This window comes from Cordyceps fumosorosea (genome assembly GCF_001636725.1).
Source record: "Cordyceps fumosorosea ARSEF 2679 chromosome Unknown scaffold_5, whole genome shotgun sequence".
NCBI classification, from domain to species: Eukaryota; Fungi; Ascomycota; class Sordariomycetes; order Hypocreales; family Cordycipitaceae; genus Cordyceps; species Cordyceps fumosorosea.
In genome coordinates, this window is record NW_017387305.1 from 1,187,295 (window position 1) to 1,210,678 (window position 23,384).

Consider the following 23,384-nt stretch of genomic DNA (forward strand, 5'->3'; position numbering starts at 1 on the left):
CTCTAGCAACTCCCTGTGATCGTCTAGACATTGATTTTTTTCTCTCTATCCATACTTCATAGCTGAACTGTCCGCTGCCGTCATCCTGCAGCATCTTGATTGCCCTGCAGGTCTAGCGTTTGCGCAATCGCCATCGGCACTTATTGACAGGCTGGTAATAATGTACATCCGCAATCGGCTCTCCAGCCCAGGTCACCACGTCACACCTCCAAAATAAGCCCGCGATCCTCTTCACGGCAAACAAGGTGCCATCTCTGCATCAACTTTATTAGTTACATAGCACTACACATGCTCAGCTGGCATTCACCTTGCATGATGGTGCATACTCCTCTCATCGTGTAAAGCATCAATTGCCTGAAAATTAAAATTCGCCATTACATCCATCCTATCTCATGGCTGGTTATACATCGGCAGGAAAATCACATCCTGAAATACGTCCCTGAATATTTTTACACGACCTCCCTATTTCCCAAGACAAAAGAAAACAAAACAAATGGCCGCTTTATCCATGTAAGCAAACTTAAAACGCCGTCGTCGCCCCGTCCGCCTCCTCCAGCCACAGCGCCGCCAGATCCTTCGCCAGTCCCAGCCGCAGCTTACGCAGCACATCCTCTCCCTTTGTCGACATCTGCCACTGCTTGCGCCAGTCCCATCCCCTCTCGACCCGGCCCGGCCCGGTCTTGTGCAGCTGACTCGCAAGCATCGAGCTGCCCGTCATGATGTAGCTGCTCGCCCCAAGCGCGCCAGTCGACTTGAGCATCAGATCCGCGGGTGTTGAGCCCTTTAAGCCCTGCCCTGACGCCAGGACCAGCTGAAAGAACTCGTCGCAGGCCTCGTACACCCGCGATCCGACCGTCTGCAAGTCCTCAATTGCCTTCAGCACGCTGTCAATCTGCTCTAGCGACATCGTGCACGGCTGCTGGCCCAAAAACACCGTCACCTCGCCCAGCAAAGCCAGCAGGAAGTCCTCGCTCACTACCGCGTCGCGTGTGTCGTCGTACAACCCGCCGCGAATATTGTCATCAGAGCTAGATATGGCTGCTACCAGTGCAAATGCCGCCTGTTTTCGCAGCGACAACGCCTTAGACGACGATGCATCTTGCTGTGCATATTCGTCTCGCAGCTCATAAAACTTGCGAAGTGTCGCATATCCACTCAGCATCCGGCCTAGCAATTGTGCTGCGTCTAGATCCTGTTGCGCCCTCCTTTCCAAGGTGGCTGAGCGGTTGCGCAAAAGATTCCTAAGATCGTCATCCAGCTCTTTCTCTGCCGGATACGCCGTCGAATGAACTAGCGAGTATGATGTGAGGAGGTTCAGCACCTCACGCACCCGCTCAGTCTTGTGCGACAGGGCAAAGTACCACAACGCTTCACCGTAGCGGTGCGATTCTTTCGCCAAGATATCTGCAAATGTCTGCCTCAAGGTTAGCTTCTACTCGCATCATCACCAAGCTGATACCACATACCTCGGCAGTCTCTTCGGCAAAGTTCATCATGCCCAGATCGTTCAGTATCTTCCACATCTTGTCCACCGTCGAGCTTGAGTTTTGGTCGAGCGTTGCAAGCAAGTCCCGAAGAAGCTCGCTCACGGTCTGCTCCGACTTTTCAGGAAGATCCATGCGTCCTAGGACCTGAATTGCCATTTCCCAGCCGTCTTGCTGGGGCGACATGTGCTCAATGCCGGCCAGTTCGCGGGCATAGAGCACCAGCGTGGTATCCTTGATTCCCTGCTTTTCGTCGTCAGATGGCGGTGTAATTCCGAGCAAAGCTAAGTCCTCCATATCGAGTCCATCGGCGGGCAGATCGGCTGCCAGTTTTGTCGCTGGCAGCCACTCGCCCAACGAGGCAATCTCCGCAACCGAGCATGCTACAGGCAGCGACCAAATTCTGAGGCAGCCAATGACTGCTGTGATGTTGCCTTCGAATGCGGATGCAAGCGCAACCTCCACTGGATTCATAGTGTTGGGATTCAGATCAGACTCAATGACCTTGTGGAAAGTAGCGGACAGCCGGTCCAGGTAGTCGTCGGAAGCACCAAACCGGCCCGTGGTCGATGCGTTAAATCGGCCCTGTGCGATGCGAAGATTCTTGCGTCGCTGTGAGCTGTCATCCCACCACCCGAAGAGTCCCACCGTGGCCTCGCACCAGTCCTGAGCGGTTTCCAATACAGCCTCGGCATCGCCGAGAAGGATGCCATACACCATTTGCAGCTCCTCGTACACAACCCACGGAAGCTGGCTCGACGCCTCCTTTGCCATCGTAGACATAGATTGAGCGGGAGAATCATAGCCACCGCCCAAATCGTCCATTTGCACATCACGTCCTTCTGCAAAGAGAGTCAGTCGGTCCAGTGAGCCCTTGGCATGCACACGGAACAGAGTCCATGCACTGTTCCAGATGTCCCAATCACCATTAGCCGCAGGACATTTTTCCAGGGCCTCAGCGGTAGCCGCGCAAAAGCGACGGACATTGTCCAGGGCCTTGCCTGTATATGCCTGCTCTCCTCCTGTCCCCTTGCGTACATGCTCCCATCCTGCATTCCTCAGCAGTTGGGACGCAGCGGTGACATTTCCTCGGAGCAGCGTGTTTCGCACCTGTTGCCAGAACATGGTGTGACATGCAGGGCTAGGTTTGAACCGGCTCATTAAGCGAAAATTATCAGGGTAGAGGTTGTGGCTAGTAGTCATCCAGCTGAAGAGAACCTCAGGCAGCGGAGGAGTCTTTTCTTGCTCGGTCTCAGGGTCGAATCTTGTGTGGTGCATGCGAAGGACAAGGTGAGCGACAAACGCAGCTTTTTCGAATGGCTGTGCCTGCATACCGGGACCAATGGACACCAAGTCTTCTCCATCGGGCGTTGGAAGGGTATCGACAAAATCGTTCCAGAGTTGAGTCAGGCGGTACGAGACGGTGGCGAGAGAATTGTCCATCTTGTCCACATTTTCCTCGGCGCCAATGCCATCCTTGTAGAGACGGCAAACAAGATCTTCGGTGTTGAGAATCAACTCGGTCGGTTCGGTCAGAGTAGCCGCATCTCGGCTCGTGTACAAATCTCTCGCAATCGCGCCAAATCGAAACTCCTTGTTTCTCGTCGACGTACCAAAGTGTACATTTGATCGACGGAAGATGTCCTCAGCTTCCTTGCGCACCCTGTGAGTAGCCGCGGGAGTATTCAACATTATGAGGTCGTCTCCCTCGCCAATAACTGGCTGGCCATATGGTCTATCGTCGTGTCGCATATTGAGGAACATGTCGCCGAGCTCAGATCCTTTATCGTCAAGCATTTCATCGTCCTTGTTTTGCTGTTGAAGTTCCATCTCCTGCAGAAGAAATTGTTCAATCTCGGCTTCCATGTCATCGCCACCGGCATCTGCACCGTCCGCAGCTTGAGAATCATCCTTGTGCGATGTGCGGAAGAGGCTGGCGCGCGGGGGAGGCAGCTCGTCCTCGCCCTCAGCATCAACATCCTCCCCTTCAGCATCCTCATCAAAATGGAACTGTCGACTTAATCCGGATGGCCTGAGCTCGCGACCACGAATGGAGCGGCCAAGGGGAGCATTGCTCATCTCGCTTCGTTCGAACAGGGTGCGTCCGCCAAAATTGGGCTTGCTGACGCCGCGCATCATGGAGCTGCCGAGGAAGGCATCGGATGGAGCTCCAGCCGGCGTTGTGGAAGCAGCAGATGAGGGCGGTGGATGACCAGCTGGCGTAGTAGAGGGTTGATTGTTGAGGCGAGGCAATCTGTCGGGGGTCGAGGGCGCGCTGCTCGGTGGACTGCTGTCAGGCACAATGAATCGGCTGGCCATGGTTGCGAGGGGCGCGCGTAACGCGGGCCTGCGTTGGTGTAAAGAAGTTGGTCAACCAAAAAAAGCTAAAAGAATGATGACGCGCGTGGGATCTGTCTGCCTAGATTCACGCGTGCGTGACGTGCGTGATCAATCGCAGCATTCACGATTCAAAAAGTTTATTGGAAGCTTCAAGTGAACTAGCGCGCTGGCGCCCAAAAGCTCAAGAAAGAGTTTGGTGTGGTTGCACCTGTGGTCGTCAAGCCCACTGGAGTGGCACAGCAGCAATACGAGTTGGCGTGACCCTCATGTTGCTGACTGTACAACTGTGGCTGGTGATATTTGCCAATAAGTGGAACGTTGCTGCCTAACTAGCCACGTGATCACGCATCACTTGCGCGTCCAGAGCACAGACCAGGGGCGACTTTCCGAGCGTGGCGCACCGCGACAGCCTGGTCCTTCCCGAAGATGGTCTAGGGTGCTTGAGCTGGACTGCACTGCGCGGGGCCCGAATCGTGGCCCAACAAAGGGCGCCCTTCTTGTTTGCGCCCTTCATCTCAAGCAAACTCTGCAATTCACGCACGAGTCCGTCTCATTTCAGTCGGGGAAGCGCTTCCTCTTTTAACTTAATTAACCTCATGATCGGTGCCGCCACACATAGCCGTCCCGTCAGCTTCCAGCCTGCACGCATAAACAGCATCGCGCGACCGACAGTCACCCTTGTGTATCGATGACTGACTCGGTGGAGGTTGACTCTGCACGATATCTGTGTCACTAGCACGGCTCCACGGACTCTGCTCATGCCTCCTCGCCCTATATATATCACAAGGCAGACCCCCCAAATTAGCAGATCTCCCAAGTTAAGGCACACCATACATGGACACCATCGAGTAAGCGCATTCCTGTCGCAGAGAACATCTTCCCTCTATCTTTCATCACCAAACGCGCGACGTTAACTCGATACACCTTCCAGCGTCTTTATTACTGGGGCCGCAGGCATACTGCTCGCTCACTCACTCGTCAAGATGGTTTGCCACCGACAGCCTCGCAGCTCGCCGCCCACAAGTTCGCCAAAACGCACAACGCGGCAACTACCTCAATCAAGACCTACCAACGTATCAAAGGATACCAGGAGGCGTCACCCTCGTCGCGTTGCCCCAGGCTCTCTCCTCGAGATTATGCGACAATATCCTACTGTGTCACTCTTTGTGCGGCCGCTGTGTTGGACGGACCAGCACACAGAGCTCCTGGGCACTCGGTTCAACGAACTGCCCATCTGCGATGCGCCTATGCCAGTGAATGAGCCCGGCTCGCAGCCTTCCAGGGGACACATGCAGCCCTCTAAAACCATTACGACCCTTAGTGAGACCCTCACTAATATCCTGTCGCACAAGCTGGCACAACCTGCGGCTATGTGCAACGCCGTGCGCACAGTCATGGCCACACTCTGGCCGGCCACCTTTTGTCGGTCATTTCTCGGCCCAGATCTTCCTATCTACTTCGGAGATAGGGTGTACAATGAGGCCGCCAGAGCCCAGATAATGTGGGCGTACCCTGGCGTCAGCTTTATAGAATCGCAAACGTCCTCAAGCTCGTCGCTGTCGACGGAGGCAGCATATCCCGATCTTGATGAGTCACAAGCTTGGGGACGCTCTCAGCCGAGGGACGAATTCGAGTCTGCGTCCGTGTCTGTGTCAGAAGCTCAGCAGTCAGCTTTTCGACGTAACCTGTCTGGCTACCCTATGGTTTGCTACATGGGGAAGGATCAATTGGCATCGATACGAAGGAACATGTTTCGCGTTGTACCTGGCCCAAAGGGGAATGAGCCCGTGTATCGCCTGCATCGACTGCGATCCAAGAATGTGGAGCCGCGAAACGCGGACGAAGACTCTCATGTTATAGCCATCATGCTTTCCATGGCGCAAAAACACTTCTACCCCGTTTCACGCACGGTGAGCGTTTTCCGCAAAGGAAGGTTCCCAGCCAAGTATGCCATGCCATTCCGAGACTTAACACTCCGCGTCATGACACACGACACTGAGACAGCGGAATTCATCGTCTATACTGGCCACATCACGGCGCTGTTTTTGGAGCGCTTTCGGCAGCCACACAGGGTACCGACTGCTGCGAAGTCTGACGAGGACCTGGGTGTGCAGATTGACTACGCCCGGGTCCCCATCTGGCCGATCCTGGGGCTTCGGGAGCGGCTCGGAAAGGCGCTCGGGGAGGATCTGGTCGGCCCGTTTGACCCGGATGCGATGGAGACCTGGGAAGAGGACATTGTGGAGGCGCCCAGCTCCAGCGGCGGCAAGCGCAAGCGGCCTGCTCTCGGTGAAGTTGTCAACGACAGCTTTAGAGAGTCAGACGAGGAACGGCCCAGCCAAATACGCAAGAAAAAGCAATGCATACGGCGAGGACCTGCCCTCCAAGCCGCGGCGTAGGGGCCCCTCGCCTTGTCTTGCCGAGCGATATGGCGACCGTCCAAGGAGGACAAATAGCTTCTGCCTCCTTTTCTAACGATGTCATGTAGATTTATACCCTGGCGGCGTATCTGGTTTATGTGGGCATGAGAAACAGGCCTTGTATATTCTTTACCGTTCTAAGAAGATTTTACTCTTTTTATCATTGTCATCTTATTTATTCTTATACATATTTCTTGCATTTCTTATCATATTTTTATTACATTAATTTACGATTTTTATCTAGTATATTTTCCGTATCTACTGTAATCACAAGGTCTTAGAATGAAGTAGATGTAGTGCATGAATTGAATACTTGTATTTAGTTGATTATTATCGCATTGTTGTAAATTTGATCTGCCAGCCAGTTGCCTGGGAGAGCCATTTAGATTCCAGAACATTATTCCACTAATCGCAGCCTTGCGATGATGCATCCCTTATTAAGCTGCCTCGTGGCCTCGCTAATCTTGCCTCGCTAGGCAGCGTCAAGTTTGACTCATTCATCTACCTCTCACTATCGGATTTAGTTTTGCCCCCAGTCTCATGCGTATCAATGGACATGTCTAAAAGTAGACGACTCGTTTTCTTGGAGTGGCTCGCTGCCATCCAAAGGAACGACTGGCAAGATGCGGAGAGTTTCTTGGCCCACGACGTCATCGTGAATGGCGACAGCCTGACGCGAGGCGAATACATCCAAAAGCTCAAGGACGACGGGTTTTCAGCTGCCATTCTTGACACATGCATAGTTGACGACGAGAAGCCTGAGATTGCAGCACGCCTCCTGCTGCCCGGTCCACCGCCGGGGACGCCGCTCGATGCCGACGGGGAGGAGTGGGCAGAGCAGAGCCTCTTCACCATCTTCGGCAACAAGATCGCTGCTGTCCAAACTCTTTCGGGTGCGAATAACTCGGCAACCTCGGGACCACCCATCAATGAAGCGAGAGAGGGGGCGGCGTCGAGAGCGGCGAAGACTTCTGACCTGCGCAGGTTCTACACAGAGTACATTGACTCCATCAACACCCTCACCATGCACGCTCATTTTGAGCGCTTCTGCCAGGATTTCATCACGCACAACTACATCAGCTATGGCCGTGACGAGTACAGGGCGATGATCGAGTCCAGCTTCGAGGAGATTTCGGGTCTGCATTTCACGATCAAGAGCCTGATTGTCAACGAGGAGGCTCAGCAGATCGCAGCCCGTCTCGGCTTCACTGGGGTGCCTATCAAAGAATTTCGTGGTATTGCGCCGACGGGAAACGCTGTGAGGTTCAGCGAGCATGCCTTCTACCAGCTCGAGGAAGGCCGGATCAAGCAAGTCTGGTCGCTGCTGGATCTGGCAGCCTACCAGGCCTGCATGGCGTCGCACCAGAACGCGAACGGACCAGCTAATTATTCTTCCAATGTATATTAATCATTATCATATTACCATACGGCGACCATTACGCTACCATTTTTACTACTCTTGTCTGCTCATTGCGCCTTATTTAATCTCCCTGTGGCGCAGACTAGCGCCTCGGCAGGCCAGCCTTGTCGTAGATGGCATCAACCACTGCGATGACCGCCCTGCTCTCCTCCAAGCCGCACCACGGGCGAAACCTCTCCGCCGCCTCTCGATCCCCCGCATCCGCCGCCCTCACCACCCTCACAAACGCCTCCAGCTGGTACCTGTAGCTCGTCCACCACCTCTCCCCCGTGCCCTGCCCCCCAGACCTCGCCGCCCTCGTAGCGCCTCACCGTCTCCTCCTGGCCCGTCCACCTTCCCTGCTCGTCCTTGCGTCTTACGACGATGGAATGCCCGACGTGCGCGCCGACGAACGTGTCGAAGCGGATCTGCGCCCTGTCCAGCTCGATCGTGCACACCGGTACCCGACCCCAACACCTTGGGCACCACGCCCCAGGGCTTCGGCTGCCTCCGGTCGCAGCGCAGCGAGCACTCAACCGCCCTCGCCGACGTCGGGGACGGCTGTATGGAGAGCTTGGCCCGCATGGCCTCGTACGAGCCGCACGCGAGGACGTCCGGGCCGAGGCGGTACTGGTCAATCTGAGCTTGCGCGCGGGTGAGGGAGCGCGCGGCGACGGCGTGCAGCACAATGTCCGGGTGGCTGGCGACGGGGTCGAAGAGGGCCATCCAGTTGATGGAGGCGGCGGAGAGGGCGCCGGCGCGCAGCGGGCGGTCGGTCTTGCGGACGGTGGCCTGGTGCTTGGCGACGCCGTGTCTCCAGTTGTGGAATCGGAGCACAAGCTTGAGACATGGCGTCAGCGCTATTGCAGTCCGGAACGCTTGGTAAGTCGGTACGCACCTCGGGTAATGTCATGATTATTATGCGTAATGCGGCTCTTGCAGCCGGTGTGCTTGATATCAGGGGGGGCTTAGACGGAGTTCAGCGTGCGGAGTTGCATCGCTTCAGTCCACCACGTACCGGGTAGTAGGTCGTGAGCAGCACGTATTAGCTACATAGCTGCCTGTTGTACATTAATAAAAACTGAGGTCTTGTGGCTTGTTTAATGCTTGACTTGGCCATGCTTGTGCCTAGATTTACTGTCTAATTTGGGAATAAGCATCTCCTCATCGGATCACTAGCATCTAGTACATGTGAGCGTCTAGAAAATACATATGTACACTGGCGTGGCTTGTCATATCTGGCGAAACCAGGCATATAGATGAAAGAATATGCCCGGAAAAAAAAATTCAGCAAAATATTGCGCCCTTTCAACCCAGCTTCTTTAGCACAAAGTCGGCTCCCATCTTTTGCAGACCTGCGTCTGTAGGGTAGGCCAAGTGCTCAGGTGTGATAAGTACGGTGCCATTTCCAGCAGAGACATCGCAGACAGAATCGCCCTTTTGAAGCGTTAGCAATTGATCACCGTCGTTATTTACAGAGCCTTGTAAAGGGGAGATACTTACCACGTTGCAGACATCAAGAGACTTGGCAATCCAGCCCGTGGGAATGCCCTTTCCTTCTTCGTAGAGGATGCCCGAGGTGTCCTTCGTCTTGTCGCCGCCTTGCATGTCCACATTGCACGCCAGGCCGGGCTGGCGTCTCGTGTCGCCGATGAGGAAAACACCCTTGACGGCGTCAAAGGCGGCGCCGGTGAGCTTGGGAAGCGCATCGACGACCACGGTTGCTCCCTGAGAATAGCCCTCGAGGATGATGCATTCCGAGGCGTCCTTCGCGAGAATTTTGCCAACCTGGTCAATCAACTTGTTTTCGTGTTAGTCTCTGAACCTCGCCCAGGTAGTCCACTGAGTCCTCACATCTTGGGTGCCCGGCGCGCTGTTCTGGTCCCAGGTGGCACCATAAACCACATTGTACTGATAAATCAAGGAATGTTAACAATGACCACTTGCGAGAGACGTGTACATACAATCTCTCCGCCTTTATGGGTTGTCAAGATGTTCTTGTTCATAGTTTTGAACCCGACAGATTCACCCTGCGGCTCTGTCGTACCGCGTGCGTTGATAATCGCTTCCCGGGTCTATTAGTCAAAAGTCAAAAGCCTAACGTTGTTCCTGGAACCCTACTGTACGAAGAGCATTCTGGAGCGGGTGCCGGACATGCCTGAACCGGCGCGGCAGTGGCAGTGGACGCCAAGGCAAAGGCAACGACGAGAGGGGCGAGCATCTTTGGACAGCAATTGGCAATTAACAATTGACAACTATACAGCACACGGACACAGAAAACTACATACATACAGATGACTGGGCGATTACCCTTTTTTAATCGACGAGGCCCAGCCGAGGTTGGTCCTCATCCGCCTGCGGGGTAGGGTGCATGCGCAGTTCTGCAGCCTCAACTAGTTACGAATAGCATACCATGGCCTCTTGGTGAAGTGGATTCGCGTCAATACATTTGGTGTGGCTCTTTTCAAGTACGGGGTTCGGATCCGCGTCAAGGTTGCTGGTCGAAAGGACCACGGTGTCAACAGACAAGGATTGATACGGTGACAAAAAGACCCGAATGTTGTGCCACGTCTGTACGATCTGAAGGGTAAGTTGCAAAGGCTGTCAACCAAGATGAAGAGAGGAACAAGTGGGGAGTGCCTTGCAAAGGATCGGACGTGTGCCTTCCCCGTTCAGCCTGCTGCCCCCCCCCCAGAACCTGGCCAGGAAAATCCGGGGGGGCCTAATGAACTAGTTAGTTAGCAGGTGGCGGCCATGCCATTGGAAGGTTCGCAAATCGACCATACGAGACGAGACCGAGGAGCCGGTTGAGTGGCTGGATTACCCGTCCCGGTCCTGCCGGGTATTGATGCAGATGAATATGGAATGCCCGCTCGTTGAGAGGATCAAAATCGGCAGTGTCACCGTACCCAACAGACCGACCTTTCCTGCATACTTCGCCGAAGCAAGCTCGATGCATCGGCTTTCGCACCGGCAATCCCCATGCCAGCAATCTCCACAAGCACGACACCACCTCGTCGTCTCGGCCGGTACGGTGAATGGCACCGTACATCCTTGAGGATGGGATGCGGCGCGCAGCTGTGGTGGGGAATACGGACAGAGATTTGCCAGAAAAAGATGATATCACTAACACCGCTTCTCTGCTCCTGTCTTGCTACTAATTGTGAAGCTGGTTCCTGATTATGAAAGCTTTGTTCAACCAACTGTCGCTAGCTTGAGCACTAATAAGTTCTAACCAGTAAACTATTGGTAGTAAGAACCATGAAGTAGTGTCCTTGAGTGAGACAGCGGGTTTGATAATAGGAAAGGGTAGCCTTTGTCCAAGATCGGCACGGCTATACAGGTAAAGACATTAGTGTGAAGCTACGATTCTGGACGTCACCAACCAACTGCAGTTGTTCATGTTTCTGATGCTGTCAAACTTGACTGTTCCACAGGCTCCTACCTAGACCGCGGCGCCGCCTCAGCCCCCGGCGCTTTAAATCCCCAAAGGAAACTCTGCAAGGCGATAGCACGTTATTGGTGACACAGAATTCAGCCAAGGATAAAGTAATATGAGAAGAAAAAGGGTCAAGCGGACGCACAAAAAGTACCACCGGGGCCACCAATACGCCGCGGGCAAGGGGGCATTCGCCCGGCGCCAGAAGGCTGTTGTGAACCGTCAACAAATGGGAATGCTTGGTGTAACTGAAGGGTTTGGGGGTCAGCGGCGCTTTATGCTATCCGACCGAAAGCTCTGACAACGTGAGCACAGAGCTGGCGTAGTGGTGAGGATGGCAGGTCCCGCGCACAGCGTCATGGCCAGACTCATATCGCCACCTTGCCGTACGTCGGACAAGTGATAAGTACCTTTTAAAAGCACCCTCATCTGGGTAAAGCTTCTAGAGGTGCATGGCTGCCTAAGAGGTGATGCAGTGCAAGGTGACCTGTCCACGACAGCCGCTGTGGCGTATGCAGGGCCACCCCGGGCACCACCTGAGCTCGTAAGCTCCGTATGCCGTATTACATGTTCTATAAATTATATAAAGTGAGAGTCGTAAAAGTCTTAAAAAAGTCCTGGGGGGCCAAGGCGCAGTCCAGTGTCGGCGCCTACGCTCAGCCTCTGTGAAAGACCCATCTGCGACACTCCTCGTAGTTGGAGGGGTTCAATTCTTGTGTGGCAGAAAAAGCTACCCAGCACGTACGTTGACCAATGCGAAGGTCAAGGGCTGGTAGGAAGGAAGGTTGCACAGCAACGACCGTGTTGGCCCGCCGCCATCACAGCCGGCGTTACGCCAACGAGCAACCAGGCGGCAAGGCACCAGTCATCGAGCAAGTGCACAGTGACGTATTATGAAACAAGAAAGATAAACGCACCGATCAGCTTCACCGCAAGCTGTGAGGCTGCTGTGGTGAGCTGTGTCAGCTTCTGCGATGCTGCTCGAGGGGGTTGCCAGCAACTGTATAGCAAAGTTGTTGGTCGCCCTAGATGCCATTCTGCCCCGCGCACTGTAAGGTAGCTGTGCATTAGCGGGAGTGGAAACTTCAGAGCCTTCGAAGCTATACTCCTTCTATAGAGCTTGTACTAGTACATTTAGAAATGAAGTCGGGCACTTTGTCACTTGCATCAACAAGCCCTTGCATGAGGAGTTGAAGGTTGATCTGCAGCGTCCGTCCACAGAACAACAGCAAATAATCATCCCAGATAGAATTGCTTCCCAGCGTAAACGCCAGTTTCTCCCCTCGATATGCTTGCAAAGACGACCACCGTTGTCGCCGCCCTCGCGCTGGTGCCCTCCGCCGCCGCCTTCTTCGACTGCATCTACCCCAAGAACTCGACCCCGCGCGTCCCCGCCGGTGCTTGCTGCGACTCCGTCGTCAAGCACACCATCTTCGATATCCCATTCGAATACACCGGCAAGAACTGCAAGTCGCCGCCTCCGAAACGAGAAAAAAAAACGTGTGCTCCCCGATTTCGCTAACGACGCAAGCACCCTCTCTAGGCATGACGGCGTACCTGCACTCGACGGACCCGTGCGGACGAGACCTCTACTTTGACTGCAAATGGAATCAGAAACCAGCCTGCTGCGAGCCGGTGAGTTTGAGGAGAGAGGAGATTATCGAAGGGTGCTGGTTGGTGATGTTTAGAGAGAGAGAGAGAGCCTAACAATTGTGAAGCTCATGATGGTCCCGCAGGCCAAGTCGAACCCGGCGTGTAAATTACCATTGTGAGAGGCGAACGCAGATACTTTGACTGTATATGTCGCTAACGAAAAGATTAGGGTTAGAGAGGAGCACTCTGGTCCGCCAGTACCTTGTCCCGATCCCAATCCGTGAGGGACCGCGCAGAGGGAGGCTTTCACGTTACGAGTGCCTTGGTGCTGGATCGATGCGGAGAGGACGCACACACCGGAGCGGGTAGTCTACGAAGAGAAGAGGAATACTAAACTTTTCAAAATATGCCTTCTTTAAAATCAGCGCTCGGTTTTTAATCGGACAAGAAAACTCTCTTACGCATTCACCAGTCGAGCCGCCAGTCGTGGCTACAGCGTGTTGAGGGAACCATGGAACCAGGTTCAGCGCCAGCAGCAGAAAAAAACATGCGATTAAATATGAGAACGGAATCCAATCTAGAAACAAGATCCATTGACTTTGGCGACCGGGACTTTCCTTGTACGGCAGTTTCGCGACGAGGCACGTACTGAAGTACCTGGCCTGCGTACGGCGTGTGAGGTATGTACACCTGGAAAATGCAGCGTCTACGGGGCCGTGAATATCTGAAGCTTCATAGAAGAGTTGAAGAATTCGCTTGAAATACAGCCTCAATCTAAAAATGGCCAACTTATACGAATGAGATGGCTGAAGCAAAGTCATGGTACCATGACCTCCTTCTTGATACCTTCTTAGCACCAAATTAGCTGGACGCTAGCGTCTGAATGCCAGGATGGCCGAGTGGTTAAGGCGGTGGTTTTAAGTTACTTTTATACTTAGCACACCACTATCGAGAGATTCCAGGGTTCGAACCCCTGTCCTGGCAGAAGCTTTCTTTTTGCAAATCTGGCCAGATCTTGTTTTTGTTCGCGTAGTAAAGAATGCATTCAGTTTATTTTCTTCTTCATTGACTTCCATTCATATGGCAATGCGCGATGTGGTCTTCATGGTATGGCCTCGGCCTCACTACGACGAGCCTGGCGCATTGGCTTCGGGCGCTTGGCAGGCAAGTTCCTGCTACATTTCCAAACGTTAAATTACCGACTAATGCAGTGGGCATGAATGGTAGATAACGTATATGTACACAGCACGGTTCACACCTGTTCTAGGTATTGTGTGGTCACCGTACATAGCACGGTGTCTACAAAGACGCAGAAGGCCAGCCGGGGAACAAAGAACACCTACGGAGCACAAGAATTACAACAACAAACGTCTGATGCGAAGAAAGGCTTCGAAAATCGTGCTACTTACGTATAGTCAGCCATCATGATATTCACCGTAGCAAAGGTCTGACGTAATAGGTAGGCCGCCGAGCACAGCCTTCAGCTGCTCCTGGGATTCAGACAATCTTCGCGTAAAACATCTCAGCCGCGAGCGAGATAACTAGTAGAAACGAATTAAAAACATCTATCACTCCGGATTGTTGCACAGGGGAAGACGGTGCGAGAATAGACTGGCAAATCCGTTGACGTATTGCTGTGTTGTACTATACTGGTCTCAGACGCCGGCGGCCGATGCCACAGGCCGCCTCCTAGTTTTCAAGTAAAATTCAGGAGCAGAGCAAGGTGGTGCAAGTTACACGGTACTTATATTTATACTACAAGTTTGTGAGGAGTGTGTGTAGTAAGGCGTCGTCACGGCCCCCAGCTTCTTGTACGCCTGGCCTGGCGCTGGTGTCCCACGACTGGCGTGTACGTCACATTCGGGGACGTCTCGCCTCTTTGATATTCCTGTAATAACTTCCTTGGGTCGGAGCTCTGGATGGTGAGGGAGTGTCTTTTAGACTGACAGCGCCATGTCTTGCAACGTGTAGCGTGAGGGCTCGAATGACAAGTATGTCGAAGTCGACGCCTCACGTCATTACGAACAAAGAACCGCTTCAAATAGATTTCCAGTCTTTGGAGACTTGTATAGGAGCGTTGTACACGTTCGGGGTCCGCGCAGTCATACCGTTTCTGAACCCCCATCTGCTCCTTACTCCTGCTTCTTCGCGGCTCGAAGAGGACGCCCCCTCAAGGCAGACCACACACTCCTCATGGTGTGAGACAAGGGGCGATGGGCATTATTCTCGGGTGCGAGATGCACAGAATCATAATATATTTGGTCTTGTTATGCTGGTGACTTGTCAAGACGGACATGGCTGTGCTCTTCGTTTCCGCTCTGGAAAGCTGACAGCCAACCGATGGGCAAGTCGCAACCCTTTTCTTTTGGGGGGTGAAGGTGTAACTTCAACAGGGTATCAGGCAGCAAAGGGGTGCCTTTTGCTTTCATCCCCACTCGAGTTGCGATGGTTTTTAGCTGGGCTGGGGAAAAGTGTCAACGCTCCCATTCGAAACAGCCACACTATGCAGTGCAACGACAGAGGCACGAAAAGCTTTCAGAGTGCCGAGGATATTGAGTATTCATTCATTCTCCTTGAACTTATGTCATAATCCAGCACAGGCCACTTGCTTGCCTGGGTATATAAGGCTGGCGGGATGCTTCCCAGAATACTCTTGTTCTCCTTCTCCTTACGCCCGGCCCATCCAGCTTTTTCTCGTCGCCTCACAGGGAAACGCAAAATGGCACAAGTCACCTATGAAGAGTTCGGAGGGGAGTGGGAGCCTTTATATAATATTGCCCCATTTCCTTTCACGTACGACTGTCCAGGCGCGCCGCCATACCCAGCCACGCACGCAAATGTCAACCAGACGGATCGTGTCATGTTCCTCGACGTAAATTCCGATAGTGAGTCAAGCTACAAGATACCATCATCCGAGCGATGGTTCACGCCCGACCTGCTTAAGAAGGCAATCTTGGAGAATTATCGGTATATATACTAACAGTCTTGGTACATCTAGGCCCGTCGCCCCAACTACAATCTAACGGGGGTGCCGATCAGCAACACGAGTCGTTCCGAGTCTGCTACTACTGTCGAGAGGGGACAGACACCCTGCTTTTCATACTGCATGAGCAGATGCAACAGTTGCAAGCTGAGGTGTTCATGCAAATAGGACAGGCGCGGATCATGCAAGATCTGCACGCGCTGCGGAATGAGGTGCAGGCACGGCAACATGACAACAACGCACTACGGCTCGAGAACCAGGAACTCAGAAAGAAATTCGAGCAGCACTGCCAGAGTCTCGGAGAAGAACTCGAGCAGAACTGCCATAATCTCAGAAATGAGCTCCAGGATCTCAAAAAAGATCTTAGGGAGAACCAAGTGGCCATGAATAGTCTGTTACGGGTTCTGGATCAAAGACGCATTGTGGACAACCTCACGCCTGGCTGGCAAAGCCAGCCGCCCGAGGCGTGGCGCGCCGAGAACGACACCGCCACGGAGATGATTCAAGAGCCGAAAATCGCCGAGCAGTTGAGGCGGCCCCAAGGACCACTCACTGGTGGCGTTCAGAGCAGCTCGTGGTATTCGCATTTCGAGCGCGACGATGAGTCTTTTGCGTTGCCACAAGGCCAGCTTCATACATACTCGATGGATGTCGACCAGTCACTCCAGGATCCGATGCAATACTCAACGCCCGCCCCTGGCTTCTTGAGCCGCCGCCTCTCCTCGGACGACAATCCCCCGTTCGGGGCGGTCGGCGATCGCCCCGGACATGCTGCGTGTTCACCCCCGATGCTAGGGGCCACAGAGAATACCCCGAGCAGCAGCCAGGCCGACGCCACTGCCGCATATTACCACGGGCCTGCAGGCCTCTCAAGCCGTCCACCTACCCTGCCAAGCACACAGGGCGAGGGCGAGGACGATGCTAGATCGCTCGCAACGTCAGCCGACAGCCGCGCCTCTGACGGCTCGTTCTCCAAAGAGGGTGAGGTTGGCAGCCAGCCGGCCTCACCTGACACCGAGATCGAGGATGCCCCGTCCTTCCTGCCCGTCCGACAGCAGGAGGAGGTGGGGGGCGAGGACGAGAACGCCGTAGCAAACCAGCAAACCTCAGGCGACCTCAGGGTCGGGGAGATTTTACTACTTTTGGCACAGGTGCCGGAGGAGTCCAGCAACGCGGTGATGCTAGTCGACACATCGCCTGACAGCACAGAGGATGAGGACGACGACGACGACGACGACGACGACGACGATGAGGACGACGACGAGGCTGCGACCCAGCAAAACACCACCAACACCTACGCCTCGCCCCGCGAACACCAGCCCGCGCCGGCTACGTTCCCGGTGAGCCACGAGCCACAGAATGCGCCCGCGTGGAAGTAGCTGTTGCGAGATGACTTCCACTACCAAGAAGCCCCTCCGTGTCCCCACGTCAAGGCACACCCAAGCCCCTCATACGGGAAAGATACCTACACCCATGCCCAACCTACACAACTGCCGGCCCTCGCATGAAGAAGCCGCTGGGTGTGGTTCGGATCGATCAAGAAACCCCCCACGAGGGCACAGACAAACGAACTTGTGAGGGGAGAGCTGTCGTGAGCTTCCAGGATTCCGTTTGCAGCTCTCGAAACGACTACAATTTGACGATGCTTTTTCAACCTTTCGCTACTAGGCAACTCTTGTTTCGTTCAAGATTTTGTTTCATGCCAGGGCTGGTATCATTTGTTTACTCGAACTAATAACAAAGCAACGACCAAAGCATAAAAGCTAGAAAACAATAAAAAAAAAGCTCTTTTTCTTTTGTAAAACTTGCATACACACTTGAACACTTGTTGTCGTAGACCTGTATGGTGGAAGAGACGCCTTGTGTCGCTGTCAAGACACAGGCCACTAGAGTATCAAGTCTCCGGGCTCAGAAACAAGTAGTCAAGGCATGACGGCACTGCACATGCGCTGTCATGTAGACATTTATCTGCTTGTTACACGCGAGCAATGAATGGCAGGCGAGCATGCTGCCCAGGCGGAGAGGCTTCACAAGGCGCTTCCTGCATCCCCGCAAGACGATACAAGCGAGCCTCGACTTATCAGCACAGTCAGTCTAGCCTGAAAACTTTCTTTGTTGAAGCTGGGGTAGACCCCTTCCGGAGTCTATTCCTGTCGGCCGCCCGCCTCTCGTACGACGCACCTCCTCGATGCAGACATCGACGACACTGCCACATATCCGGCCTCCAGACAGTGCAGCTATACATCCCAACGTCCACAGACACCTAACCTCCATGAGCCGCGCGCACCATGGGCACCAGTCCCTTGCTCTCACGCACCTCCTCCGGCTGCCGCACATAGCCCACGCGCTCGTACAACCCCACCACGTCCTCGTCGGCATCCAGGTACAGCGGCAGCCCCAACTCGTCCGCGAGCTCGTTCGCAAACAGCAGCAGCGCCTTGCCGTATCCTTTCCCTCGCGCCGTCGAGTGTGCCATGATGATTTCCAAGTCTACGCCATCATCAGAAAAAACTGACCCCAGCAAAAAAAAAAAAAAAAAAATACACATGTGAGGGTTGCGGCCCATGACGGTCCTGTGCTGCGCCTTCATGTCGCCGAAGAAGGTGTCCAGCCTGTCCGGCACCATGCCCTCGTGCGGCTCGCCCCAAGCGTCCCTCCACGCGCCGTACAGCCCGTCCACGGCCTCCCGGTCCCGCGCAATCCACAGCAGGCACGCCGCCTTCGCCGTCCCTACAAGCGCGCAGGTTAGCCGACAAACCAAGTCCTCTCTCTCTCTCTCTCTCTCTCTCTCTCCCAGTGCTTGCGGGGACCAGTTTCGGTTACCAGAGTCGTCGCGGATCACGCCGACCCGCGGCTGCAAGCCTGATGAGCCGGAGGCGGGGGCTGGGTCGGCGGCGCGCCGGACAAATTTCCCCCAGCCCGCGACGGCGTATGGCTTCACGAAGAGCGGCACCGGAAAGTTGTCGTCAAAGGCGTTGATGTGCATCGCGCCGAGGGTGGGCACGTCGGCCGCGACGGCGTCTTCCACCTTGGATGTCGTCGTCGTCATATCTCGTTGATGAATCGGTGTCCTTGTTATTCTCGCTTGGCTCGAGTCAAGGCGTTGGTTGGTGTTAGTCAAGTCGGCGGCGCGCCAGACCGGGAAGCGAAATGCGAAAGTCAGGGAAAGTGGTAGAGCGATGTAAGTTTTTAGCAATCAACAAGATGGGAGAAGAGCGTTTTTCAATTCAAAAAAAAAAAAACGTAGTAGCAACATTGTCAATGAGGGGCACTTCGTTTATAAGTGCCGGGGCCGGTGCCTTCGGAGAGCGGTCCTTGGCGGCTACGCTGGGGACCTGGTGCTGTCGGGAACCCGGTGCTGCCCGCTATGATAACCGAGGGGCCAGGCACACCTTCAAGATGCTGCAGATTATCTAGTCGGGTTTGACCAGAACAGGTAACAAGTGACGCCTGACGACGCCGTACGGCGGCCGGGTGGAAAGTTCGCACAGCGACGCTGCTGTGGCCATGGTCCTACACATGGTCTACCAAGCACCGCCGAGCACCGAACACATCACAACAACTAGTCAAGGACAGCGCATAGCCTCAATACAAAATGGAGACCTAGTTCGGCGAAGAAAGCATTCGCTCACAAATTTTGGCTCAGGTTCGTCTTCCACGGTGGGGTTCGGCATATGGAGACAGCAATAAGAAGACGTCATCCTGGCCTAAAAATTCAAGTGTCTTGACTCGTAAACAGGACTTGCCACATGCCATCAGGCTAAGACGGTAGTTACTTTGCTGGATATCATGAACTTTATTTAAACACACCTACATCAACAACAACTTTTTCACGCCCGATACACGCCCTGCTATAATCTGCCCGTTTCTTGCCGAGGCTGCAGTCAGTATCCGTTCGCGGCGAGCCATTCCTTGATGGCGCCTGCATCGCGCTTCCTGTAGGCGGCTCTCGCGCTCGACTTGTCTTTGGCCGTCTCCAGAGTGCGGTTGTAGCTGCTGACATCCTTGTCCTGGAAGAAAGCGGTGATATCGGCAACATCGGCGTCATCGACAAAGCTGCTCAGCGTGGAACGAATGAAGCGATCCAAGACAATGGGGTTGGAGAGCTTCTCGAGGCAGGTGGCCCAGTTATCCTTCATGTACTGCCACTGGGAATGGCGGCCTTGGGGGTTGTTGGCGAGGTTGGCGCCGAGGAAGTGCATATCAGCCGTGTTGTTGTCGCGTGGTGACGAGTTGAAGTTGAAGGGGATAATCTCATTCTTGATAATTTCACCATCAGGGACAAAGCCAAGAGCGCGGGAGATGACAAGCTTGCCATCGACAGACTTGGTGTTGAACCACTCCTTCTTCAGAAAGTCAACAGCACGGGTCGTGTCACCAACAATACCGGCTCGAAGCACAGGCGAGAGGAGCGAAGGATGGAGCGTGCTAGCCTCGGGATTTTCAGCCCAGGCATTGAATCGTTTCAAAGCCTCCGCAAGCGTCCTGATATCGAATTAGTCATGAGCTGATACGAGCCTTCCAAATGCACCACTTACTCGGGGTGACGGCTTGATATAGCGCTGTTCAGAACATGAGTTCGTGACTGAATGGTGAGATAGGATTCATTCTCAGCAGGGTCGAAGCCAAGGGCCTTGATACGGTTCGAAATCAACTTAATGGTGAATCTGTCGAGGCCAGTGCGAATAGCCTCGTCCTGGTTAAAGACACTCTTGATACCAGAGATGGCATCGAGCACCTGGCTCCAGACTAGAGGGTGAGTCTCGTTGGCAAAGGAGCTAAGGAAGGTGAGAAGGCTAGCAGTGCTACAGTTACCAGCAAACGCGAGACCAGCAGTAGATCCAATGATAGCCATCTTGTCGACGGGCTCGAGACGGTCAAGCTGAGAGCCGAGTTTTACCAAACGCGACTCGGGGTAGTTTACGCGGAAGAAACCCGTGGCCCCGGTATTGAATTTGTAAAAGTCATCGTCGACGTCGTTGATCGTCTCCTCCTTAGCATTCAGCTCGACAGAGGAAATACCAGCTTCACCTTTCTTGCCCTCAAGACCGAGAGGCACCCACCAGGTGGTGGTGTCGTCCTCGGGCTTGACGTCACCACTAGAGAGGAAGCGAGCCTGCTTGACGGAGAGCTGGCCGGGCTGCTCGGAAACCGTAATGACCGGGTGGCCAATCTTGCCAATCCAGGGACCCATAAGTTGGTCGACCTTCTTGCCCGAGGCCTCGCTGAGGTGAGCCCAAAGGTCGGAGGTCTTGGCATTCTTGTAGGCATTGGCCTTCAGGTAGCTGGATACACCCTTGAGGAAAGTTTTGACGCCGAGGTGGTTGGCAAGCATGCGAATGCTGGAGCATCCCTTGAGGTAGCTGATGCTGTCGAAGATCTGGTTGACGTCCAGGGCATCGCGGACGGGAACGTGGATGGGGTGACTGGCGCGGAGGCCGTCGAGCTTGAACGCAGTTTCCATGCCTTCGTTGACGAACTGGGCCCAAACCTCCCAGTCAGGGTGGATGTGGTCGACAGCGTACCAGCCAACCCAAGTAGCAAAACCTTCGTTAAGCCAGAGCTCATCCCACCAATCCATGGTGACGAGGTTACCAAACCACTGGTGAGCCAGTTCGTGGGCAACGACATAGGCAATGTCGTTCTTCAGACGGGGCGAAGAGGTCTTTTCATCATAGAGGACGCGAGTGGTCCTGTAGGTGACAAGTCCCCAGTTTTCCATCGCACCGTGGGTGAACTCGTGGACAGCAAGAAGATCAGACTTGGGCAGAGGATAGTCAATATCGAAGATCTCCGAGAAGAAGTCGATGGTCTGAGGGGCGTGCTCAAGGGCCCAGCGACCCTGCTCCTTCAGGCCGCGAGTAGTGTAGACACGAACGGGGAGCTGCTTGCCGTTATAGCGACGGTCGGTGAAGGCTTCGACGTACTCAAAGTCTCCAACAGCCCAGGCAAGCAGGTAAGAGCTCATGCGAGGAGAAGTCTCGAAGGAGACGACCTGCCAGCCATCTCGGGACGGCTTGGTCTCCTTAACAGGCATGTTGCTGAGGGCGACCTGGTCAACGGGGACTTCAATCTCAAAATCAAAGGTCGCCTTGAGATTCGGCTCGTCGAAGCAAGGGAAAGCCCTGCGAGCATCGCAGGACTCAAACTGGGTGCTGAACATGTAGTGCCACTCATCGTCGAAGGGAACGGAGGCGGCGGGGGTAGTGCCAGCGACAGGCTTGTACTTGGAGCGGTAGAAACCGGCCATGTCGTTGTTGATAATGCCCTGAAACTCAATGACAACAGTGGCCTTGCTGGAGACAGGGATCTCCTGGTCAAAGGTGACGGTAGTACGCTGGGCCTTCTCGTCATTGGAGAAGTTTGTAGATTCCCAGCTCTGAGTGGATTTTGTGTGGTCGACCGAAACTTTGGCACGGAGCAGCGTGAGTTCGAGGGTATTGACAATGATCTGGTTAGTAGGCTTGACGATTTCGGACTCGATTCTAAAAGCTAGGGTCAGGATTTCGAAACATAGATGACCATCTTGTAGCTATCGCGTTATGACTGAACGCCATGGCGGGAGGGGCAGCGGCAGGTGGTACTAACGTTACGGTGCCCTGGTAGGTCCAGTTCTTGAACTCGATGTCTTTGATTGACAACGCATAGTGGTTAGGCTTGACATTGTCGGGGAGTACCTCGCGATCAGACATGGTTTCGGCGTATCTCGCACGCGAAGCGGCGGAACAAGTTCGCGGTGATGTATTGTGTAAAAGTCTAGGCGGGGCAGGACAGACTGAAGTCAGCAGCTTGAAGTGAAGCTTCTAGGGAGAGCAGCGTCACAGACAGGAGGGCGGACAAGATGGCGGCTGAAGAAAAGAAGAGGGGCAAAGCAAGATGGATTGGGGAGAAGGATGTAGGAAAAGGGAGTACGAGAATGAGAGCCACGTATAACGTAAGAAGTTTTGTCAAACAGAGAAGGCAAGTATCATGAGCTGGGGGGTTTGTGACCGGCGGGGACTTGGTTGATGCGGGGCGGTGGGATGGAGGGGCAAGCGGGAGGCGCTAGTATAAGAGGAATAAAAGGAAGTATAGAAAGCAAAAGACGGAGAAAATGATGAGAGAATGAAAAAGATATATAAAGGGATAAGAAAGATAAAGGGGGCAGAAAGTATAGTACATAAAAAAAATGTAAAATTCAAATTACAGCGCGAGACAACACTGTTGAAAGCGGCATCCGTACTGCACTGGCTGGCTCGGCGCTCTGTTGCTGTAAACTACGCCGTAACGCACGCCATAACGCAAGCCGGCGCTACCGGAAGTTTTCTTGGTTTGGGGGCGGCCATCACTTGCATCGCTCGCTCGACGATGTTTGGAAAGCAAAGAAAAAAACTCACCTCATAGTCATCCCACTCCGGGTCGGTCCCGGCAACGGTACCCTTCGCATCCCCGGTCGTATGCCCGGCTGCGGTACCGACGTCACTTGTTGGTGTAGTTGACAGCGCCCACCTAAGCCGACTGTGGCCAGCGTCGCCTTGCTTCGGCTTCGGCCCGTCGAGACATTGAGTGATGTCCGCTGCAGGGCCTTTTGCCCGCTAGCAGCAGCTCGAACAGCGCTGAAGCTTGTCAGGCGCCAGCAGCGGGCAGCTTGCCGAATTGGGCAATCCATCATGTTGCAGCCACCCGGATGCAAACCATATGCGCAGCAAGATTCGGGTAGGGTGATTGCTGTTCACCGCGGTGTGGC

At 54.2% G+C, this 23,384-nt stretch overlaps 9 protein-coding genes across 9 annotated transcripts; 4 read left to right on the plus strand and 5 right to left on the minus strand.

Annotated features, from left to right (window-relative positions):
* Window positions 1–520: 520 nt before the first annotated feature.
* Window positions 521–3,803, minus strand: ISF_03071 (nuclear pore complex subunit Nup85; the record flags this gene model as incomplete). Its single annotated transcript, XM_018846677.1, has 2 exons — window positions 521–1,414; window positions 1,467–3,803. 2 exons carry the CDS (start codon window positions 3,801–3,803, stop codon window positions 521–523), a joined length of 3,231 nt encoding a protein of 1,076 aa, XP_018706405.1.
* A 1,157-nt stretch (window positions 3,804–4,960) lies between these two features.
* ISF_03072 (hypothetical protein) lies at window positions 4,961–6,223 on the plus strand (the record flags this gene model as incomplete). Its single annotated transcript, XM_018846678.1, has 1 exon — window positions 4,961–6,223. One exon carries the CDS (start codon window positions 4,961–4,963, stop codon window positions 6,221–6,223), a length of 1,263 nt encoding a protein of 420 aa, XP_018706406.1.
* A 577-nt stretch (window positions 6,224–6,800) lies between these two features.
* ISF_03073 (Polyketide cyclase, SnoaL-like protein) lies at window positions 6,801–7,652 on the plus strand (the record flags this gene model as incomplete). Its single annotated transcript, XM_018846679.1, has 1 exon — window positions 6,801–7,652. One exon carries the CDS (start codon window positions 6,801–6,803, stop codon window positions 7,650–7,652), a length of 852 nt encoding a protein of 283 aa, XP_018706407.1.
* A 94-nt stretch (window positions 7,653–7,746) lies between these two features.
* Window positions 7,747–8,556, minus strand: ISF_03074 (hypothetical protein; the record flags this gene model as incomplete). The annotated part of the gene is made up of 4 exons (XM_018846680.1): window positions 7,747–7,899; window positions 7,952–8,071; window positions 8,121–8,483; window positions 8,542–8,556. The coding sequence occupies 4 exons, from the start codon at window positions 8,554–8,556 to the stop codon at window positions 7,747–7,749; spliced, it is 651 nt and encodes a 216-aa protein (XP_018706408.1).
* A 395-nt stretch (window positions 8,557–8,951) lies between these two features.
* ISF_03075 (Cutinase) lies at window positions 8,952–9,864 on the minus strand (the record flags this gene model as incomplete). The annotated part of the gene is made up of 5 exons (XM_018846681.1): window positions 8,952–9,080; window positions 9,147–9,431; window positions 9,498–9,554; window positions 9,608–9,718; window positions 9,760–9,864. The coding sequence occupies 5 exons, from the start codon at window positions 9,862–9,864 to the stop codon at window positions 8,952–8,954; spliced, it is 687 nt and encodes a 228-aa protein (XP_018706409.1).
* Window positions 9,865–12,370: 2,506 nt separating this feature from the next.
* ISF_03076 (hypothetical protein) lies at window positions 12,371–12,959 on the plus strand (the record flags this gene model as incomplete). Its single annotated transcript, XM_018846682.1, has 4 exons — window positions 12,371–12,584; window positions 12,626–12,717; window positions 12,801–12,850; window positions 12,905–12,959. 4 exons carry the CDS (start codon window positions 12,371–12,373, stop codon window positions 12,957–12,959), a joined length of 411 nt encoding a protein of 136 aa, XP_018706410.1.
* Window positions 12,960–15,394: 2,435 nt separating this feature from the next.
* Window positions 15,395–17,037, plus strand: ISF_03077 (hypothetical protein; the record flags this gene model as incomplete). The annotated part of the gene is made up of 2 exons (XM_018846683.1): window positions 15,395–15,560; window positions 15,674–17,037. The coding sequence occupies 2 exons, from the start codon at window positions 15,395–15,397 to the stop codon at window positions 17,035–17,037; spliced, it is 1,530 nt and encodes a 509-aa protein (XP_018706411.1).
* Window positions 17,038–17,921: 884 nt separating this feature from the next.
* Window positions 17,922–18,707, minus strand: ISF_03078 (Acyl-CoA N-acyltransferase; the record flags this gene model as incomplete). Its single annotated transcript, XM_018846684.1, has 2 exons — window positions 17,922–18,148; window positions 18,203–18,707. The coding sequence occupies 2 exons, from the start codon at window positions 18,705–18,707 to the stop codon at window positions 17,922–17,924; spliced, it is 732 nt and encodes a 243-aa protein (XP_018706412.1).
* An 835-nt stretch (window positions 18,708–19,542) lies between these two features.
* On the minus strand, window positions 19,543–22,350 carry ISF_03079 (Peptidase M1, alanine aminopeptidase/leukotriene A4 hydrolase; the record flags this gene model as incomplete). The annotated part of the gene is made up of 3 exons (XM_018846685.1): window positions 19,543–20,143; window positions 20,197–22,143; window positions 22,247–22,350. The coding sequence occupies 3 exons, from the start codon at window positions 22,348–22,350 to the stop codon at window positions 19,543–19,545; spliced, it is 2,652 nt and encodes an 883-aa protein (XP_018706413.1).
* Between the last annotated feature and the right edge of the window lie 1,034 nt (window positions 22,351–23,384).